The sequence below is a fragment of the Carassius carassius genome, chromosome 6, assembly GCF_963082965.1.
Source record: "Carassius carassius chromosome 6, fCarCar2.1, whole genome shotgun sequence".
Lineage (NCBI taxonomy): Eukaryota > Metazoa > Chordata > Actinopteri > Cypriniformes > Cyprinidae > Carassius > Carassius carassius.
Genome location: NC_081760.1, coordinates 13,834,515 through 13,858,449, shown reverse-complemented (window position 1 = coordinate 13,858,449; position 23,935 = coordinate 13,834,515). Strand labels below are relative to the sequence as shown.

Below are 23,935 nucleotides of genomic sequence, written 5' to 3'. Positions count from 1 at the left end.
AGCAAATGCAAATTAACAGTCTCACGCAGATGCAACATGCAGCATAGGTATCATTTTATGTGAAAACTTGATGGAAGGGAGAGTGCAGATAGAAATTATATGAAAGAATGTTTGAATGAATGAATTCTATGAATGCATAAGCAGGAGCTGACAGTTTTCTGAAGTTTCCAAGGTTTGCTTTTCATCTTCCCTCTGTGTAATGTCTTACCTCTTAATAAAGTAGTGTTTTATAAGTGCAGCATTGCTTTGCAGAGGTTACTAGAAAACAGCTCTATTCTTGCTGTTCCATATGCGCTACCTACTGTCAGACAGTTGATTTACATTTTCATTCAGCCTGTCTGCCATTTTTGTTCAGATAAAAGAAAAAATTGGACACAATTTTTGCTGTTAAGCTAAAATCTATAGCAAATTCTTCCTGTAAAGCTCTGTAAACCAGTTGATTAAAACAATCTAATGAGCATTCAAAAAATCTCAACACTTCAAATAATATGGTAGCCTTATAATTATTAATAAAGCAGGTAAAATGCCTGTAATTAATTAATCCTTAAAAAAGAAAAAAGCTGAAATGCGATGTTTTTCATTTTATAAAACTTTGTTCCATGAATGAATCATTGTTTTGAACAAATTGATCAACTGAATGACTTAATCAGTTAAGTTAATGATTTCACAATAGGCTAATAAAGATAGCCAGTTGTTTTGTTCATGACTGAATGTGTTTTTACGCAAATTGTTTGAATTAATCACTGACTCAAATAGGGTCACTTATATCTGCTTACTGGTGCAATGATGTAACTTGCAGAAAGAGTCACTAAAAAGACTGTAAAAGTGATAGAAACATTGCAAATGTTGTATTATTTGAATTCAGTGGTTGTTGGTGTCGTTAACCCCATTTTAAGAAATAATAATAGTGATTCTTGCCTTAACAAGCACTGCTAGCCAATAAATAGTATACATATTGTGCATGTCTAGAAAGTTGAACAACAGCAGCCATTTAATAAGGAATGTTATGAGTGAAATAGACAACCAATGACACATCTGACAACTGACTAGACATTTCCAGGCATTTTTTTACAGATAAATCTTGACATAATGCCTGCAAATAAGTCCAATTTATGAACCTCTCACTACGCCATGGTGGGTTGAGGAGAGATTCCAGAGATCCCGTTCAGTCAGTCTGAAAATCTGTCCTTCTGGTTGGTACAGAAAATACCAACATAGCTTAGCGGAGGATTAGACTTCCACCTGGTCCCCAGTGAATTATCCTACAGTGTTGAAACTGAGAAAGTAAACTGTGCAGCAAGCCAAAAATGAGATTTCCATGCAATTTGATGGCCTCATCTTTCCCTCCTTTATAATAATCCCAACTCAATCCATCCTTCAGTTTAAAATGTGCCTTAATCTTTATTCTCTCTATGTATTTTTGTGGTTTTGTATTTGCTAATATCATTCTCTGTGCCTGATTACAGGTGATCGACATTAAGGAGAAGCTGAAGGAGTCGAAGAAATTCTGGTTATCGCTGCCAGACAGCATCTGCGCAGAGGACGAAGTGGCTGACCCAGATGAGGAGCAGTGCTGGAACAGTCACACAAAGGGAAGGTACAACAGTCACCTTCAGACACAGATTCCCTTGGGTCGCATTGCAGATTGTTGTGTTTCAATGACACTTTCCATGGGAATTGTATTGATATTAGGTCATAGGCAGATACAAAACACACCGTTGGCACAATACAAGATTGCTGTAAAAAAAGAAAAGAAAAACAATATTAGTCGAATGAATTAATAAATTTATTAATTAAAATATAATTATAATATTATAATAATTAAGCCAATAAAATGTATTATTATTATTATTATTATTATTATTATTATTATTATTATTATTATTATTATTTAAGAAATTTTAAATCATTTGACAATGGATTAAAAAATATACTTATACTTTAAATGACAGTATTTTTTTTATAAATAAATAAATATTTAATTAAAATGTATTTAAAGATAAAGTAAACACTGTAACCAACAGGGCACTCACTATTCTGGGAAGTTTGTGTGCATTGGGAATCATATTTTTCAAATAAAGCCAAGGTAACCCTCATTTTACATACAGCACACAGAGAAAATGACTTGAACATGACAGCGGGCAAATGCATAAAGCACAGCATAATTTGAAATCATAAGATTAAAGTTTATAGCATTCAATTCACACGGACTGACCATCATGCAGAAAACACGTGATCATGCTGAATAAAAATGCACACGTCACAAGATCTCACAGCTGGATTTGACCAAGTTTGCAAGGTTTGTGAAATTAAATGTTCATTAGTCATTCAAAGATTTGTTTAAATTATATAAATGTGTATATTGCTTAATGCTGATGGCAAATGAGAAAGTATTATAATGCTTGCCTTTCTATTATTAATAGGCCTAATATAAAAGCAATCATTATGATACTTTAATATGCATTAATTCCTTTGTTTAACCATTCTATCTGATTATTAGACAGAACTATTAACAATGATGATGAACAAGAGATAGAGTGTGAGCACTGCGTATGATCAGGGACTGCCGCTCTCAGCGTAGTCAAAATTTTTATTCTCACTGGAATATGCCATGATGTATGTCACTCCGTCTGCCCGCCTTTGACAATAAGCCAGACGACTTGGCAGAAAACTCGTCCACTTTTCAGTCCTCCACAAGTGATAATATCAGCAGATGGTGCCATCTAAGATGTGTTTCATTTTCTTTCCATGCAGCCTCATCATGTAAATGACCCTTATTGTGTAAAGACTGTTTATATACAGACGTGGCCAAAAGTTTTGAGAACTTGAGAGTTTTGATTTTTCTTCACCAAACTGTTGTTGGATTGTTGTAAGAAGTTGCTGTTGGAGGGTGTTTTGGTACCATTCTTTATTCATGGCTGTGTTTTTGGGCAGAATTGTGAGTAAGCCCACTCCCTTGGATGAGAAGCAACCCCACACATGAATGGTGTCAGGATGCTTTAGTGTTGGCATGACACTGGACTGATAGTAGTGCTAACCTTTTCTTCTCCGGACAAGCCTTTTTCCAGATGCCCCAAACAATCGGAAAGGGGCTTCATCAGAGAATATGACTTTGCCCTAGTCCTCACAAGTCCATTCACTATACTTTCTGCAGAAGATCAATCTGTCCCTGATGTTTTTTTTTTTTTTGGAGAGAAGTGGCTTCTTTGCTGCCCTTCTTGACACCAGGCCATCTTCCAAAAGTCTTGGCCTCACTGTGCGTGCAGATGCGCTCACACCTGCCTGCTGCCATTCCTGAGCAAGCTCTGCACTGGTGGCAGTCCGATCCCGCAGCTGAATCCTCTTTAGGAGATTATCCTGGTGCTTGCTGGACTTTCTTGGACGCCCTGAAGCCTTCTTTACAAGAATTTAACCTCTTTCCTTGAAGTTCTTGATGATCCTATAAATTGTTGATTTAGGTGCAATCTTAGTAGCCACAATATCCTTGCCTGTGAAGCCATTTTTATGCAACACAATGATGGCTGCACGCGTTTCTTTGCAGGTCACCATGGTTAACAATGGAAGAACAATGATTTCAAGCATCACCCTCCTTTTAACATGTCAAGTCTGCCATTCTAACCCAATCAGCCTGACATAATGATCTCCAGCCTTGTGCTCGTCAACATTCTCACCTGAGTTAACAAGACGATTACTGAAATGATCTCAGCAGGTCCTTTAATGACAGCAATGAAATGCAGTGGATAGGTTTTTTTGGGATTAAGTTAATTTTCATGGCAAAGAAGGACTATGCAATTCATCTGATCACTCTTCATAACATTCTGGAGTATATGCAAATTGCTATTATAAAAACTTAAGCAGCAACTTTTCCAATTTCCAATATTTATGTAATTCTCAAAACTTTTGGCCACGACTGTATATATATATATATATATATATATATATATATATATATATATATATATATATATATAAGTACCAAAAAGACAAATTAACACAAATGATTAGAGCAGGTGGAGCTAAAATGCATGATATTTTTTGTTTTTTTTCTCTGCCAGATCTGTTCTCTATGGAGTACAACAGTCTCATTATTGGCTAATTACTGCTTAAAAACCACATGGATTGAATTTGAATAGGAGCACATTTGTGATGCCGCAACTTGGGAGCATTCAACAAGTTTCTTTTTTTTTTTTTTTTCCACAAAGCACCACCTGAAATATTAATTAGACACAAACAATTACCTCCTGCTAAAGCGCTTATTAGGAGATTAGATCTCAGTAGAGTTTGATGCATGCATAATGCTCCAACATGTGTTTATACTAACTCACAGGGTTCAGATAAAGAGGCAGAAATTCAATAAAGACAAAATGATATATGCAAATAATTCAGTGTGAATCACACTCTACAAACTGGATAATTCGAAAGATAATTGTGACTATACATTTATACAAGTACATTTATTTAAATAAATTAATTTTGACTAATTTCTTATTTTAATCCTGTTCGCAGTTACCTTTTTAATTTAATATCAGACAGAAACTTGTTGCATTCAGTTTCAATATATTCAAATAAATGTATTCAAATAAAGTTTAACTATCATTTTTTTTTTTTTTTCATTTTAAACTTCATCGCAGTGACCTTTTTTATTTTATTTTAGGCAGCATCTGGTTGCATGGATTCAAAATGTTTATTACAATTATTTAATTAAATTCAATCATTTTAAAGATTGAAAATTTCCCACTGACATTGTTAGAATGATGATCCATTAATTTACAACAGTGTTATTACAGCGTTTGCATATTATATTGTGATTTATTTTCAATTTATTTTCATAATGTATATGTTCATATTGTATATAATGTGTATGTTCATATTGTAAATTCTTTTCAATTTATTTTCATTTCATATTTTTTCATATTGAAATGTCATATTGTATGGCTTTAAAGCATGTTTTATTTATTTTTCATTTCAACTTTAAGCAGAAACATAATAACTCTTGTGATTTAAAAGATCAAGAGATTTCTTTTTTTTTTTTTTTTTTTTTTAAGACTGTTCTGTTAATTACTAAATTTAAATAGATGGATAAATAAGTGAAAATATCATCCTATGCTAATGTCCATCTTTATATAAACATGGAACAGAACTATCTGCTTTATAATACGTTAATGCAAAGCATCTTTCTGATTAGCTTAACTAAAATGTTAACACATTCATTAGCTGCCTGTGCAAGCACAACATTTTCTTCAAGAAATGCAGATCTAGTTGTAATGTTTGCACCTTTACAACCAAGGTGATTTTCACGCTATAGGTGAAAGTGCAGCCTGCAGCCTCACATTATTCTTGTCATACAAAACTGGACGATGCAAAAACGCTGACTTCCGATGCACATAGTGCAAGTGAATATTACAATTGAAGTCATTCTGCACACAATGTAGAGCTGCAGGGCATGTTAATGTGAATGTGAGAGGTGCTGATCCTGCTAAAGTCGCTCCTGACGGGGTCATGCTTGAGTCAACAACAACACTTGATCACGTGTCCGCCTCAAACACACCAGATTTTATTCTAATCAGCTGTAGGAAATGCATTTAAAGGCACGCAATTCAGGCATGTGTGTGAATAAATTATGATTTTTGTTTAATTTATTAGGTTTTTGCACATAAATGCATTTGCATTTGAGTCACTATGATTATATCAAATTATAGATTCACAAAAAGTGAATCATTTATGTGTTTGGTGAACCCCAACTGTGAACACTTGTGATTAAAATATTCCCACCATATGTTTGCTTGTTGATTTCCAGATATTTCCCTGAAGTTGTAAAAGTCGGCCTTACGAACCAGCTCAATAACCCAGAGGTGGAAGTGGACATCACTAGACCAGACACCTTCATCAGACAGCAGATCATGACCCTGCGAGTGATGACCAACAAGCTGCGAAACGCCTACAATGGCAAAGACGTCTACTTCCAAGACTCCAGTAAGTCACTTCAGTACAGATAATGCACTCTGCAGATTGAATGATAAAATTTGAATATTTTTTTTCATATCAAAGTAGTGAAAAATATATTCAAATGCTAATATAATACAATTTGACTTTAAGAAAGTAACTCTAAACTTATATAGGGACCAACTAATCCTTCAAGAAATCACTGAAACGATCATTAAATAGATACAAATACATATTTAATCATAAAAAATAAAAATAAAAAGATTACAAATAATTGTATGTATATAATTTAGCAATGGATCACATGCCTGTATATTTATTCAGTGAAAAGAAAGAAAATAAATCATTATTTTACTGTCAAAAATCAAAAAACCCTAACCCTAACTGTTAAAAATAAAGATTAAATAAAGAATTATATATATATATATATATATATATATATATATATATATATATTCTATACTAAGCAAGCTATGATGACTTTCACCTTGATATTTTATATAACCGACTGGCTGAGGCCAGCCTAAAAAGATGCTCAGGACAGTTGACAGGCCACTGCTGCGCATCGTCACGAAAGCTTATCTTTTTCACATGTTTTTAAGCCTTACCGCTTGTCGATTTAAACATTAAAGCATCCAAAAACAAGGCATGGAAAAGCTGAACAGAGAAGCTGGTTACTCGCGCGCTGTGTTCGGTGCGCACGAGAGAGACCGAGAGCCGCGTATCACGGAGAACGACACTAAACCGAGCTCTCTTCTGCGAAGTTCTCCTCGAACAAAAACAAATCGCAGTTTGAACAAACTCAAAGATGTGAAAGAGCCCAATTCAGCACCGCGGTGTTCTGGTGTTCAGGGCTCACGCAGAGAAAGGCGTCTCAAAACGCTTGAACACGGAGTTTGGTTCTTTTTGCTCTTGTGCCGACAAATACATATAAAATATTTCAAAATATCCACCTTGGAAATTATGCTCGAAAAAACTGTCAGTTATTTCTTAAGTGAAAGTAAACAGTTGAGGAAAAAATGGGATGTGTATTATATTGGATCATCTCTGGACCACGCCTAATTTAGCGACTGGCTGCTGTAATGTTAATCCAAGAAAATGAAAATGAAAATCACTCACTGCTCTTGACTGAATTACTTTGTAGTTTTAACAGTCAAACCAAAAATTATTCAGACACCAGATATAATTTTTGATATATATATATATATATATATATATATAGCAAAACGATAATAATGTGAGAAATGTTGAAGGTGTCTGAATAAATGTAGATTTGATTGTATATTTAATTTTTACATTGAAGACTATCCAGTGCTATTTTACATTTAATTATTTAATTTCTCTACCTTGACACCTACAAACTTGAAAAAAACTTAAACATTGTGTAAATAGCACAAATAAATAAAAATAAACGAACATACAAATTAAACAATTTCAAACAGGGCCCACTGGTACAACCTTCACCGGGGCCCCGCTGACCCCAGCTACGACCCTGCTCACGCCTGTTTCACACATACTCCGTCTGCAGTGCGTATGCAGTCCGTGTGCGTTATGTATGTGGTGCAGCACGGACTCGATGTGCTTTCACACAGGACGCATTTGCAGTGCTCTGCTGCAGACGCAACGCTCCTGGAACGCAACTGGAATCCGTTAACATGGGTGCGTAAAAAAATATGCAACGCATACGCACTGCAGACGGAGTATGTGTGAAACAGGCGTAAGGTTGTTTGTACCTTGTGCAATGTGGAATTAGTTTACAGCTTTTTCAAGCACTCTGTGATGCATTTTGGAAACAGGAGATGAGCCCCTTTTCTAATGCACCACCTTTCTTGATAAACCCCTTTTCAAAGACTTACTGTTCGTCAATTTTATTTGGGTAACACATATATTCTGAATGCCTTTGGCAGAATTCGAATGAGCCATTTTAATCTAGATTAATATAGATTAATTTCAAGATCACAGTGAGATTAATCTAGATTAAAAAAATGTATCTATGCCCACCACTAATATATATATATATATATATATACATATAAAATTTATATATAATTTAGCAATTGATAGTACATGAATAATTAAAAATATAAATGTGTTCAAATTGCAGTCACTAATGTAAACACGTTAAGTTTTTTTTTTTTTTTTGGTCTATCCTAATAACAATCAAACAATGAATAACTCATACCTGAGATGCCATCAGAAATACAAAGATTTAAGTGTATGCATTTTGCAGATGCTTTTATCCAAAGCGACTTACATTTGTGTTTTGAGGCAGAAATTAAACAATGAAATGATATATTCAATTCATTCAGTGTGAATCACAGACTATAAACTTTCAAAATTGTAGTCTTCTTCTACCTCAGAGTTAACAATAAAGACAATTGTGACTACAATAATTTTATTTAAGGCAGAAACTGGTTGCACACTATTAAATATCAAATAATAAACACAACATTGCATTCTATGATATACATTAAATCAGTTCATGTTTTCCCTGTGATGTTGCAAGTGTAAAATAAGTCAGAAATATAAATTTTGGAAGTTGGAAAGTTCACATCCTATATATATATATATATATATATATATATATATATATATATATATATATATATATATATATATATATATATATATATATATATATATATATATAATTTTTAATTTTTTCAATGCAATATTGTGGTACACAAACAGCTCAAAGGTGAAAAGGATTGAGATTGCATTAAGTCATGAACCATATATTCCGTTAATGACACTTATTTTGGTTTCAACCTAGATCTGGCTTTCTCAAATCTATGCATAGATGAAAATAGATTGAATTGCACAGGTAAAAATAAGCCCAAACTGGCATGCACATTTACACCCTTTTCTGATGCAAAAGCTCTCCAGCATGTGATATTCCCTGTAAAGAGGCCCGCCTACCCCTCAAACGGCCGCCAGCTCCATTAATCATAAGACGGCATTAGAAAACATCATACGCAGTCTAGACCCTCTGCCAGACTCAGTGAAATGAGATCACGCGTCTGTCAGAAACATAAAACCGGTTGCGACTGACAACAACAGGAAGCTGAATTATGATAATGGAGGGTTGGGTCACATATGACGCTAAATGGTCCAGGAATATTTACGTCCTCAGGTGCAATTTATGTTTGATCTGGAGTAACTCTAAACCTATATGAGGACCAAGTAATGATACAAGAAATCAGCAAATCATTTCAGAAATCAACAAATAATAAAATATAATGATATATAATGTAAACTTTAGCAATTTATAATATGTATTTAAAAAAAAAAGAAAAAAAAAGAAATAGCATCATTTTTTTCATCATTAAGCCCTTACAAATAAGAAACACAAGTGATTTATCATAAAGAGACAAATAATACTAATAACACACACACACCCTCTCTTTCTCTCTCTATAAAATTATATATATATATATTTTTTTTTTTATAAAAAATATATGTGTAGTAATTGAACTTTTAAAATATATAAAAAATAGAAATCATGAAAAAATAAACAAAAAATACAAATGATCATTTAAATAATTTAGCCTTTTTTAATAATTAAATAATAATAACATTAAGTGTCATATATATATATATATATATATATATATATATATATATATATATATATATATATATAATGTAAAATGTAATGTTAAAATAAAAATAAAAATAATTCTTATTATTACATACTAGTACAAAACAATAATAGATAATATGTGAAAATATTTGACTTTTTGTCATATTTCACAATTAAAGCATAACATATAAACATTATTTTCATTAATTGATTGATTGATTCATTCATTCATTTATTCATTTTAACTTATAAGGTTTCCAAAAAAGTGAAAACTAGCAGAACTAAATGTAAGTCCTAAATGTATTTATTTATTTATTTTTTTGTTTTTGTTTTTTGTTATTTTGTTATTTTATGTAATTTTTTTGACACCGAAGTTGACTGTCCTTAATATTTTTATTTACCAATTTTTCATTGTACTGAACCTGCATTTTTTTTTTCAGTAATTTGCTTTGCTTCTTTATGTCAGGTGATGAGGAGAGTGGCTCAGGCAGTGGAAGTGGTTTCACGACTGAGCCTGAAGTGGTCCACACAGAGCCCCCGGTGCTGGAAGCAGACAAAAGCGACCCGCAACCACCAACAGATGAGGCGGCCCATCAGCAAAAGCCTATGTTGCAGTTACTAGCGGCAGTAACGGCCCTCACATGGTTGCTGCTGTGGCTGAGATAATGGCAGTAGGCGGCACGCAGCCACACGGACGTTTGAGACAGACGCAGTGTCGCTCGCGCTCTTAGCCTTTCCATAACTGGACTGGACGTTTTCCAAAAAAATAAAATTAAATGGTAATAAAAAATATCAAGAAATAACCCATGAAAAAGGGGGGCAAGCTAAATAGCTAGGTGTGAGGAGAAGGAAGAGCGAGCAAAGACCTTTGCATCCTGCTTGTTCCAAAGAATGCTTGGTGCAATCGGAAGCAGCTTCTCTTTTGGCCTCTCATTTCTAAATGAATTTAAGAGAAAAACGAACTTTTCGGGGTGAAAAGTGGTCGCCATGCAAATGGGATTGCTTTACTTTTTTGGAAGAGAATGGGAAAATATGAAAATCTATATTTTTGCTTTCCTTTTATACTGCATAAATGAGACGCCAAAGTACGCTCTGGTAGTTTTTTCTGTTTGTTTTTTTTTCTTAATGTTTCACCCCTACTCTACATACTCCTTGTATGATAAAAAAATAAAAAAATAAAAAATAAAATAAAAGAGACGTTATAAAGAAAAAGAGACAATAAAAAACGATATAAATCACCTTGTTTATGTACCACTGTGAGAATGCATGGGAAGGTCCTGAGTAAATGTTTTATGAGTAACTTGTGATTTCACACAATTGTAAAGCTTTATCATTTTTTTCGTTTGTTTCTTTTCATTATTTTATTTATTTAAATTTTTTTGCTAGGCTAATGGAAATTTAAGGTCATTTTTGTAAGACTTTAGATGGTTTTAGGTAAGCATGAAGGTCAGGTTTTACAGAGGGCTGCTCCTGCTTAATTCAAAATAAATGATCCTAATTTTAATATATAAAATGTTTTCTTACAGAGAAAGATTTATTTATATTTCTAATATAATTATATATTTTGGCTTTACCAGTTAGCATCTTTTATTCAAAAGCGCATATCTAACAAAATCTAACAAAATGTTTGCTCTTTTTGGAGGAAATTCATTAATTTATTTTACAAATATTTGTTTTTCGACCTTGATTCAGACTAATAAAATTGCCTAAGTCTGAAATTTCTTACTGAGACATTTCCTTTGCCCCATATGTAATTGTGATTTGGGACAGTCTCTATCAAAAAGTATTTAAAAGCCAGTGATAAACCCGACTGAGTCATCTTCCTGACACTCATTTATATTCGTCTCATTGTAATCAATTATGTATGCACAACCCTCATTTACTCATCAACATTTATTATTATTATTATTATTATTTTTTTTTCTTTATATGTAGCTTAACATATCAGTGTTTTGTTTATAAACATTTATGTGTACATTTGTAAAATTACTTTGTTTTGAATCAACAGGCCTCATTCATGAAACTACAGATTAAATCTGCATGTAAATAAGCAATATATAAATACATCTATTTAATATAATGATATCGACAAAATGATTCTTTTTATTTGCATTATGAACAGATTTGGGGGAAATAAATGCACTACATCATTTGCTCACCAGTGGATACTTTGCACTGAATGGGTGCCGTCACAATGAGAGTCCAAACAGCTGATTAAAAAATTAAAATAAAAAAAAATAAAACCTTCATAATAGTCCAATAAAATAGTCTTGATGAATTTGTTTCAAACACACAATCTTTGGTTTCATAAGATGTTAATTGTTGGTCTGGAGTGAGTAAATTCCTAAAATTCCATAATAATAATAATAATTATATATATATATTTAAATATATATATATATATATATATATATATATATATATATATATATATATATATATATATGAAATATTTACACAGAAATCTGTTATGCTCATGTTTCACAAATGAGCCCCAGTAAGTTTGAGTCACTATGAATGTTACAAGGACTCTTTCTTGATTTGATCCAGTGCAATTCAAATCCGATTTATACATTGACAGAATTACCAGTTTAATGGCTCAGGCCTCCCGTTATGAATGCTGGCATGTGTTAATGTATCATTTTATGACAGCCTCTCCAAACAACTTATCGTTTATGGAAGGACACCGTGCATATTCATTCAGAGCTGTAAAGCTGTTCTTTATGTTCAAAGCCGCCTGCTAAAACACTCTTTTCAACATTGAAATGAAAAGATGCTAAAAGATGCTCTAATGTCCTCTTCACATAGATGCGTGAAGGTTGAATTGAAGTATCAGTGAGGATGGGTGGCATGTGGAATATAGACACACAAACAGCTTAAAAAAAATGAAATATGGAAGTGAGAGAGAGAGAGTCTGGCGATGCTCCGCTGCTCCTGGTTTTCAAGGCAGGACAGACAGCAGAAGACTGTGTACCTGGGTACTTTTGTCTTCCCAGAAAGGCTCAGAAAGCACCTCGGTGGGTTTTGGAACATGAGAAATTCAGTGAGCCAAGAGAGAGGGCATGTTGAGGAAAGGTCGATCACACGGCTGTGTCTTAAAGTCAACATGATGTCAGATTCTGAACCCTGTTCGCTTTATATCATGTTCCTAGCCCTTGTGTTGAGCTGAAAATCTTTTACCTAATTTGGTGCTCCCAGTCAAAAATAATTCTGCTCTATTATCACCTAATCTAGGATTTAATCTTTTTATCAATTTTGTTTTCCTTTCAGTTAGCGCAGGTTTTGTATTTTTATACAGTTTTTTTAAACTGATTGATCATAGGCCTCACAGCTCATGCATCTCAAAATTATCAAGAAATTATATATATATATATATATATATATATATATATATATATATATATATACAGGGTATATATATATATATATATAGAGAGAGAGAGAGAGAGAGAGGTAAATTATTCATATAGTTTATTTTATTTTATCTTTTATCTATTTGAAAACTGTCAACTAAAAGTCTTATGTATAGTGTCAGCTTTTTCTACATTTGATCAACCTTTAAAACCTTTAAAACACACAGGCCTGGTTTCATAGACAGGACTTAGCCTAAACCAGGATTAGGCCATAGTTCAATTAGGACATTTAAGTAATTTTTATAAACATGCCTTAGAAAAAACATTACTGGTGTGCATCTTGAGACAAAACGAAGGCACTGATATATTTTAAGATCAATCAGTACAAGTTTCTTTCATTTGAAACAACTCAGACTTGCATTTTAGTCTAGGACTAGGCTTAAGCCTTGTCTGTGAAACCGGGGGATAATGTATTACAACATTTGCAACTCATTAGATTTAATGATAGTTAATGAACTAACTCTGGCAGCCCCAAAATAGTAAAATAAATAAAAAATTATAATAATAATACCAAAAAGAATTAAAAATAAATGAACATTAATGAAAACTAAACTAAACTGATGGGAAAATGCTTTGAATAGATGTGAAAAAATTAAAGTACAAATTCATAACTGTAATGTAAGAAAAAGCATATCATTTTGGCAATGTTTGTGCAACAACTGAGATCAGAAATCAGAAAATTATGGGAACGCAACATGAGGACTAAATAAAAAAATAATTTTAAAATAATTTTTTCCTCCTTGAAAATTAAAATTACAGGAGTAGAATAGGCCATTTTATGTTGATTTTAAGTGGTAGATGTGGATGCAAGGAAGACACAATTGAAAAGCCTCAAAGTGGTTGAGGGTCCCAAAAGGGCTGGTAGCTAAATAGGTCACAAAGGGGCACATTAGCGCAAAAACATTTTTTTTTTTTCTTTTTTGTTCATTGCCCTCCTTTCTTGTGCGCTCCTGTCAGAAACTGAAGATGAAGCATGTCATGTAAAACTTTTCCTAATAGCTTGAGTGTTTCTACCTGTGGTCTGAATGTATTTGGCTTTTCTCTTTCATGTGGAGATGATATCGATTCAACAGTATCGCCTATTTTAATGGTTTCGGAGGATGCAAAGACTAAGATGTCCCTCTGTCAAATGGACAAATGGTTTTTAATTTTTATATTTTAATGTGTTTGATGAATACAAACCAGATCCAATCACTCAGAGCAAATTAACTCTTGAGTTTATTTTCTTGTTCCACATTGCACTTTGAAATTGTGTTCCACAATTAGAACTTCATAAGCGTGACAAAACGAGAAAATCAAGTACAAGCCATGTCAAATATGTTGAAAATACTTTGAGAAGATTGTTGTCTGAAAGTGAACATTGTTCCTACTGAAGCACGCTGCTTTGAGCTACCATACGTGAAGTTTTTAATGCGACGTTTATGTCGTGCAAGCAGACATGCCTTACAGTTTGTTTTTTGTTTTTTAAGTACTAAATGGGTTGCATATTTGGATTTTTTAACTCTATCTTATATACAGATAAGTAATGAAGGGGTGCAAATAAACATTTTTATATGAAAAAATAAATTGTTTTCATTTATGTGTGTGCATGTAAACTTTCATCACGTATTTAAGTAATGAAGTTAATCATTAATTAAAGGTATTTTAATATATGCTGGTAACACTCATGCAATCTTTATTTAATCATGCACCATTGATCCATTCTTTTTGCGGGTCAAACCAGATTTCAATGGAAACGCTGATGTGATCAAATCAATCAAGCTTTAAGGAATAATTAAATGCCTACGAAGTGTTTATGGTTTAATGGGTGAGCTGAATTAAATGACATCTTTAAAAAAAGCATGTGTGATTAGATCATAAAACGTGATTAAATTGAGGTTCGGTGAATGAGTGTGTCATCTGATCCAAACCAATTGATTCATTAGAAAAATCCATCATTTGGTTGCACGTTATGTTTGTTTTTGCACAGTCAGCGAGAACAACACATTAAGATGTGTTCACCATATTTATTTCCAATATTGTTACAGCATCCAGTATTTCTCTCTCATTGCACACAATTCTGCTAAATTATAAATATATATTTGTGCTGCAATGCTGCTTTAACCACCTATTCCAATTTTCATGAACCATTTCTCTCAAAACAATTTACTGGAAACCAAGGCCTTTGTTGATGTGATTTCTTCACTTGTCATGGAAAAAAAACATTGGACAAACCTTCAATTTCAAATTTAGATTAGATTTATGTGCACATGCAGGCACAAAGTGATCAATTTAGACACATTTCCTTAGCTGTAAGTGATTATAAAACATCTTTGCACATGCATGTTCATAGTGGAAGCCTTTGAGTAAATTGTTCCTACAGTACTGTATATGGAGTAGGTCCTGCTGATTGCACTGCATTAGGCTGGAAAATGTTATATATATATATATATGTGTGTGTGTGTGTGTGTGTGTGTGTGTGTGTGTGTGTGCATTGGTGTACCCAATAGGTCAGAAACTTAAACTAACATTTCAGAAGACTAGTTTTGACAATGAACACTTAAAATAATCCCGAGCCAAGTGTAAATGGTCTTTAAGATGCAGTATTTCCGTATATAAATTGACTTTTGGGGATGGCTGTTGTTTGAGATCTGCTTCAAATGAACATTTGCCACTGGTTATTTTACACTACTCGCTCATAGATGATATTCTGTGAGAGTTTTGAACTCAAGGAGAGGTCATCTTATATTGAAGCTACTCTCACAATCATATCATGTTTTTGTATTCAGCTCTGTAAGTGAATTTCTCCAACTTCTCACAAAACCTTTCAAGAACATGTCTCTAATTAGTGTTATAATAATACTGTATTGATGATAATGCTTATTTTTACTTGTGGATCCACCAAATCAAATTACATGCAATAATAAAAACCCAGGACACTTCACCAAATGAGCATTACTGCGCTTTTAAACATTTTAATTTTCTCTATACTTTAACCGAAAACTCAACACTCAAAAACCTTACATTACTGGTGTTAATATAAGTATCTTGTACTAAATGGCTTTAAAGTTTACTGTAATGTCAACTTTTAAATAAACAATCGTTTATAACATTTTAAACAATTGCAACTCATTGGACATGATGATTGTAGAGTAATGTCAACCTTTATGGAAATTCATTAGCCTGCATGTGCAATGAAGAACCCATTTGGTTTGTAAACTCTAATGGGACTGGAAAATTGAAAACTCGGATTTAATTTTATTACGCGTTCCCTTACTTCCATGGGAATTACTATGTCTCCAATATTAACACACAGACGTAGCATAGTCGCTCATATTATAATAAATTTAAGTTATGATGCTTTTGGAAACAGACCGTAATATTAAGATCAGTCGTACGATCATTTTTACGAACTTCTTAGGCTTACGAAGCTTTTGGGAAACTCAGCCCTGCTTTGTACTCCCACATATCCGTGCACCTGTGTCTAGTTAGGCAGATCACTCAGTTTGGGAAGAGAAGTAATGTCTACAGAAAGACAATATCACATTTGACAGTAAAAATTGCGTTAGATATTAAAATAAATTGCTCATAAAATGTCATGCATTAAGTTGTTGCTGTAAGGCAACACAAGTATAACTTAATTAGGAGTTACAGATACTTGGCAACCCATTCGAGCTCTGCACTTGTTTGATGATTCCCAGTGTGTTTCTGACTGCAATCTGCTTTCCCTCAATGATTTTTCCGGGTTTAACATGTATGGCATGCCAAGTCTGCTGCCTTTCCCTTTTTAAAAACAGACCCATTTCCATTTCATTTATATGCCGACTTAATTTATTTAAGAGATAGTGGGTGGTAAAAAGGGAAGGGCAAAATATTAAGGGTATTAAGGGCAGAATGTACAAAGTTTCATAATACTATTCATTTATAGACTAATTGGGAATGGCCTTTGACTTACAGCTAATAGCACAGGGATATTGGAGACACAGTAATTCCCATGGAAATAAGGGAACGCGTAATAAAATTAAATCCGAGTTTTCAATTTTCCAGTCCCATTAGAGTTTACAAACCAAATGGGTTCTTAAATAGGGAATTTAAATAGGGATGTTTCCCCAACGGAAGATTGTTCCACATAAACGTGTCCTTGTTTTGTATGATACACGGAAAACAAGGTGGAGGTCAGACTGATTTGAAGAAATGATCAAGTTTTTGATTTGTAATTTGAAACCATGAGCAAAAGTCGAAAGAGATGAAAGACTACCAGCAGAATCATCTGATCATCATTAAATATGTAAAATAAAGCAATGTTTGTTGATTAATCAAACAAAGCTTTTATTACAATTCACTGCACCATACATTTACAATAATAAACAAAATAAAAACACCATCAAATTATACAAAACTCACAATTTACATTTCTGATAACAAAATATAATGATTATTATTTGTATTATTATTATTTTTTATATATAAAATAATAAAATGCAATTGCCACACAGTTATTTCTGGGAACACTAACTGATGAACAATAAAATATAGGTTAATCTCTTTGTTTATTTATTATTTAAGCTTATACAGTACCCTTCATTAGCATACATGTGGAATCAACACCCATTTGCATTATTTGACTCTTAAAAAAACAACCTATTAATTTTCTCAAGGTAAACATATTAAATCCAAATCTAACACAAATCTGAGTAAAACTTTAGAATTAGGTCTCATTTGTCAACATTAGTTAATGGGGTCTGATTGTAAACTGGGTTTATTTTAAGGCCCAATTCTCACTTTTAAGTAGTTCCTTAATAGCTTGCAGAATATTGGCTGTTTAGTACTTATCAAGCACATATTAATGCCTTATTCAGCATGACCAAATTTTAGATGCCTTAATCCTACCAATACTAAACATATACTAAACATATATTATATGTTTAGCATATAACATAACATATAGCATATAACATAACATATAACACATACTGTATGTTCTGTCTTTCTGTCTCATAAACAATCATAACAACAGTTATAATACATTATAAAACGTACTTGTTTGTGGTTATAACTTTTATGTTTATGATTTATAACATGTAATAAACAATTTGTTCAATCCACCTAATTTAAAACGGATTATGAATCTCATATCTTGACAGTATCTTACTATCTTGCTGATATTACAATGAATATAGTTAAAAATCAAACGCGCCAATCGACACATTCATCTGATCAGATATCTGAACTTGACTGCTTGGCTATATATTATATATATATATATATACATATATATATATATATATATATATATATATATATATATATATTATTGTTGTTGTTGTTGTAAGAGATATTTGTCTGCTTTAAGTAAAGTAACGAGTGAAGTGAAGTGACATTCAGCCAAGTATGGTGACCCATACTCAGAATTCGTGCTCTGCTTTTAACCCATCCAAAGTGCACACACACACAGCAGTGAACACACACACACTGTGAATACACACCCGGAGCAGTGGGCAGCCATTTATTCTGTGGCACCCAGGGAGCAGTTGGGGGTTCGATGCCTTGCTCAAGGGCACCTAAGTCGTGGTATTGAAGGTGGAGAGAGAACTGTACATGCACTCCCCCCACCCACAATTCCTGCCGGCCCGAGACTCGAACTCACAACCCTTCGATTGTGAGTCCGACTCTCTAACCATTAGGCCACGACTTCCCTTGTTGACTAACAAGTTAACAATAGCAAGATCTGAGACTTATAACACATTATAACTATGGGAAGATTTAATTAAATGTTAGTTAACTGGATGAATTGTGTTCATTGTGTATTATAAATCAACATAAGATTAGATTTATAGCCCGTATTTATTATGCATTATACGAGTATTCATTATAATGCCTAAAGAATACTCTTATAATGCATAATAAATACGGGCTTCGTAGAAAGTGTTACCTTTTTTTTTTTTTTTTAAGGCAAAAGTCATAGTTAATAGTTATCTAATAGTCTCCTCTCAGCATTCAGCTTTTGATTTGTTCATTATTATTTTTTTGAAGATCTTTCCAAAGCATCTTTTTAGGGGATCTTTTAGAGGGCATCTTTTAGAGAGAGATAGAGAGAGTAGATGAGGAGGAAACCGTGGAAGGAACCAGTATCCTTTATAATGATGACAATGATTGGTGAATCATAGCATTTGTATCTTTTTATATCAGTTAATAAGTTTGTCATCAATATTTTTAGCCGAGTACAAAGAAACTACTTTTGAATGCAACCATAAGGCCTTGGAATGACTACAGCGATCAGTTTTCTCTCTGAATGCAGGTACACACTTGCTGTTACACTTCTACGGCAGCTCAAAGACAGGTTGTTATCAGTATGCATGATCCTACTTTTTTGGAGAATAAGTTTAGCTTTTGAAAAGCAAAAAGCTATCATCATCCTGTGAATGAAGACTGTAAAAAAATAGTATGGTGAAACTGACTTTGACTATTAATTGAGAGGTGCTCTTGTTTCAGAAAGTGCTACTCGAAAAGCAACTGAAAAGCAACTTTTTTTTTTTTTTTTTTACAAGGTGAGACATCTTTAAGGGAATATTCATCCCAAAAGTGATTCTTTAATGTACTCATGACATTCAAAATTATTTTCTTTCTTTTCAGTAGAATCTCCAACCTGCACTTTTCCATTACAGTGAAAGCAAATGCAGACTGAAGCTGTCAAACTCCAAAAAAATGAATAAATAAATACACAAAAAGGCACCATGTGGTTTATGTGACTCATGTGTTGTAATTTTCTCCTTCATTTTAGCCATCAAATCTCATTTGTGCTTCAGTAAAACTGCCACCACACAAATGGTTGCAACTTACCAAACTTCTTATAATGTACGTATAGTAGTTAAAGAGCAATTCAATCTACTCCTGTGAAAAAAAATTAAACTATTACTATATTTTACCCGAAAATGAAAGTTTACTGATAATGTACGCATCCATAAAGGCCCTACAAGATGAAGATGAGTTCCTCATTTTTTCATGGGATCAGATTTGGAAGACATTAGCTTTACATCACTTGTTCACCAGTGGATCCTCTTTACTGAATGGGTGCCGTCAGAATGAGAGTCCAAACAGCTGATAAAAAACATCACAGTAATCCATTAGTAATCCACACGACTCACAGTCCATTAATGAATGTTTTCTGAAGTGAAAAACTGTGTGTTTGTAAGAAACAAACCCATCATTAAGACATTAAACTGCTGCCAGCTAAAATTCAAGTCCTTTATCCAAAATAATAAGCTACTATATGTGAAAATTATTATTAATGTTTTCATTGAAAAGTTATAATATACCTTATAATCAGATGATACAATCTAATTAGAGCAGCATTTCTCAGACTCAAAAATAAATAAAATACTTAATGAATAAATCATGATTTACTCAGAAAGTGTTACAAACCTGCCTGGAAGAGGATATGTGTTTAATTTTGTCTTAAAGCAAATTGAGAAGGATAGTTTTAGTGGTCAAAGACTCTCCAAGGATTAGAGAGAGAGAGAGAGAGAGAGAGAGAGAGAGAGAGAGAGAGAGAGAGAGAGAGAGAGAGAGAGAGAGAGAGAGAGAGAGAGAGAGAGAGAGATTTTTAGCAGCAAACACTCAAGACAGGCTTGATGCACACAGGGGTAAAAAAGTACCCATTGTGTAAAATAAAATATACTGCTGGATCTTTAATGTTGTCTTTAATTTTTCCACTGGAGGTCCTGGACATCTTGTTCAGATAGATGATATCATGGAGCCAACCAAATACCAACAGATTAAAAAAGCGAAATAAATAAATCTTATAATGGGTTAATTTTGGACCTTCCAACAGGACAGCGATCCAAAAACAAACTTCAAAACAAAAATGGGTCACTGAGCACAACACCAAGCGTCTGCTATGGCCATCTCATCCTCTGACTTGAATCCTATGGAAAATGATTGGGGTGAACTGAAGAGGAGAAGCTTCAACATGGAGCTGGAAATCTGAAGGATCTGGAGTGATTCTGGATGAAGGAATGGTCTCTGATCTCTTGTCAGATGTTCTGCAAACTCATCAGGCATTATAGGAGAAGACTCAGAGCTGTTATCTTGGCAAAAGGAGGTTGCAAAAAGTACTGAATAAAAGGGCACCATTAACTGTAGCCAATGTGTATAAGAGAAAATAATGAGATTCCCCCCATTTTATTTTTAAAATAAATAAAAAAAATTTACACACACAAAGACACGCACACTTGTCTGGGTGAGTAAATGATGACAGAAGTTGCAGTAATGCGGTAACTGTCCTTTTAACAGAAACCTTGTCTCTCTTTTTTCTTTTTTTATTTGCTGGTCCTCTGACCTTCTAGACAGGATGTCCCTGTGTTGATATCTGAAACATGCCACTGTTACTTTCACCTGTGTGAAACATGTTTAACCCAGTTCACAGTCCTGACCCTCCAGTTCTCCCGCAGCTGCTCATGAATGATTTCCATTATTCCTGTCCTGTTCCCATGGCAGACTCGCTGTGTGTCCCAAAACCTCCACCCCCTCCACCCTCTCCCTTACAGCCGCTCCTGTTGGATGAGAAACCACTGAAAAGCAACTACAGGCAAACAGGAAAACATCACAGAGGATCTGGGAACTGAATACTAATTAACTCTAAATGAACAGGATCACAAAGATAAGCAACATCCAAAATAAACTTGCTATTGCTTTTTATTACAGTTTTTCTCAATCGCTTTGGTACATTTAAGTTATTTAATTTTTTTAATCCCAGCAGTAAAGCAACCTAATCTGAACTCCACTGAATTTAACGGTTTACTGCGAGAAGTGCCAGAGGTCAAGAGAGGTTAAGTCATAAACATGGCACATACGTGACATTTTTAGCCCCAAAATCTAAATAATTTACTCACTATTATGACATTATTATTAATTATTATCATTATTATTTTAAGATATTTTAAAACAAGGTATTTTGCGGTTTTGTATAAAATAATGAAAGTGACTTGAGATTTCCCTCTGGAGTCGATTAACGCAGATACGCGTTTTGAGTCATTTTCTCCTGATAACCCCGAAAAGAACTTAAATTACACTTTCAGTTTTAATCGTACAGATAAGAGCAATACATCAATCGAATCTGTAAAGGGTCTACTTTTTTTGGATATAGACATAATAACAACAAAACTTTGTGCACTTATAAAATAAAGATAACAAACAAGGTGTGCTGTCTGCAGCCTTTGTCTGTGATAAAGTAATCCATATGAAAACAACGCGATGTCTGTTTTTCATGTCTTCTGTAAGTGAGTAAACAAGATGATTTTCACATCATTTAGAAAGAAAAATTCTAGGCTACAAGCTCCAGTTCTCAAAAATCCCGGGAACCATCGTTCTTTATGTGTTTTATGGCCTTATTCAAGTGATTTAACATTTTTAGTTTTTCACTAACCACGCATAACATTTTTTTTTTTCTCAAAAATACAATCATGTACATGCATGCATTTCACATATTATTATAGCCCAGTTTGTGCTGATTACAGTGAGATTAGACTTTACCCATTTAGATATTTATAAGAAAATGAAAAAAGCACAAATGTCAGGGCATGACAAAACTTCTCCAGGCCCCAAAAATACCCTTAGACTCCAGAGGGTTAAAACAACAAGTCCATAGAGTAGCAGCAGCAGGAGGAATGCGAGGTGATACGCTAAATATAGTGGCCTTTGAAAGCTGTGGTTCAGCGATCGCTCAGCCTGAGAAATAGCAATTAAACTTTTGCCTGACAGGCCTGTCATGGTGAACTCTAGTCTGCCTCTGGCTCATTTCACTAGACGAGGAACTGCTACTTTTGAGGAACAAAAGAACTGGCATTAAACATACATGGAGGAGTGCTATTACTTATTTTGGTGTTAAAGATTTGGGTGTACATGTACATGTTCTTGGCTTGCAAAAGGAAGCATAGATTTATTGTGTTAAGAGTGTTTTTGACACTGCATTGTATATTCAGGGGTATTCTACACTAGTCATTAACCTAAATTATCACTTCTCTAAAATGTAAATCATTTGGAAATACCTGTAGGCTCAAGGGGTGAAGTTATTATAGTGAATATTGCAAGATAATGCAGAAAAACATTTTAATTAGTCCATTACCAAAAAATAAAATAAAATAAATACACCTGTGAAAATCGTTGCTAGGATAATTTACATGCCGCGTGTTTGATTCTTCACTGTGGTTATGTGGTTATGACTAAACTAAAAATGAATCAGTAGTCAACCGCTTGAGTTTTTCTAGGAAAAACTACAGGAGCTGTGGTCAGAAGTCACTACTACAGAAAGCCGCTATGGTGAATGAGAGGGCTCTTCGTGCATTGTTCATTATCTCTCATTGGATTGCCAAAACTGAGAAACCACACAATTTAGGTGAGACTTTATTTCTATACCCTGCGCTAAAAAGACTGTTTCTGTTATGTGTGTACAAAGCACTGCTGATCAATTAGCACTGATTCTAGTGTCAAATCATCTTGCCCTAATGGTTAGTTATTCAGACTTGTAAACCAAAGGTTGTGAGTTCGAGTCTCAGGCTGGCAGGAATTGTAGGTGGGGGGAGTAAATGTACAGCATTCTCTTCACCCTCAATACCACGACTGAGGTGTGCTTGAGCAAGGCACTGAACCCCCGACTGTGCTGGGTGTGTGTGCACTTTGGATGGGTTAAATACAGAGCATGAATTCTGAGTAAGGGTCACTATACATGGCTGTGTGTCATTTCACTTTCAAATCATACAGTGACTTACCATATTGGGCAAATGGCAATGGATGTGAAAGAGCAGTTCATCACAAAATTAAATCAAGTTTTTTTTTCTCCAACTTGATTAGAGATGTTTATGTTAAATTTTTGATGATGGACAAATTAAGGAGGATTTTCTTTTCTGTCGCCCTTTTAACGAACGTGCAAATAGGTAAGCAACTTCTCGCCACATTGGACTCATTTGTACGTGAACATGACTGGAAGAACTGTGTGGGAATTTGCTCCGACAGAGTGTGG

General features: G+C 33.7%; 1 protein-coding gene across 1 annotated transcript in view; it reads left to right on the top strand.

The window, feature by feature from the left end:
- The window catches only part of LOC132142399 (glypican-6-like), a 291,401-nt gene extending 280,740 nt beyond the window's left edge, over positions 1 to 10,661 (top strand). The window contains exons 7-9 of the mRNA XM_059552222.1: positions 1,467 to 1,597; positions 5,798 to 5,973; positions 9,993 to 10,661. Coding sequence (XP_059408205.1) covers positions 1,467 to 1,597; positions 5,798 to 5,973; positions 9,993 to 10,192 — 507 coding nt within the window. The 3' untranslated portion in view covers positions 10,193 to 10,661. The remainder of the gene's footprint in view (positions 1 to 1,466; positions 1,598 to 5,797; positions 5,974 to 9,992) is intronic.
- Positions 10,662 to 23,935: the final 13,274 nt, after the last annotated feature.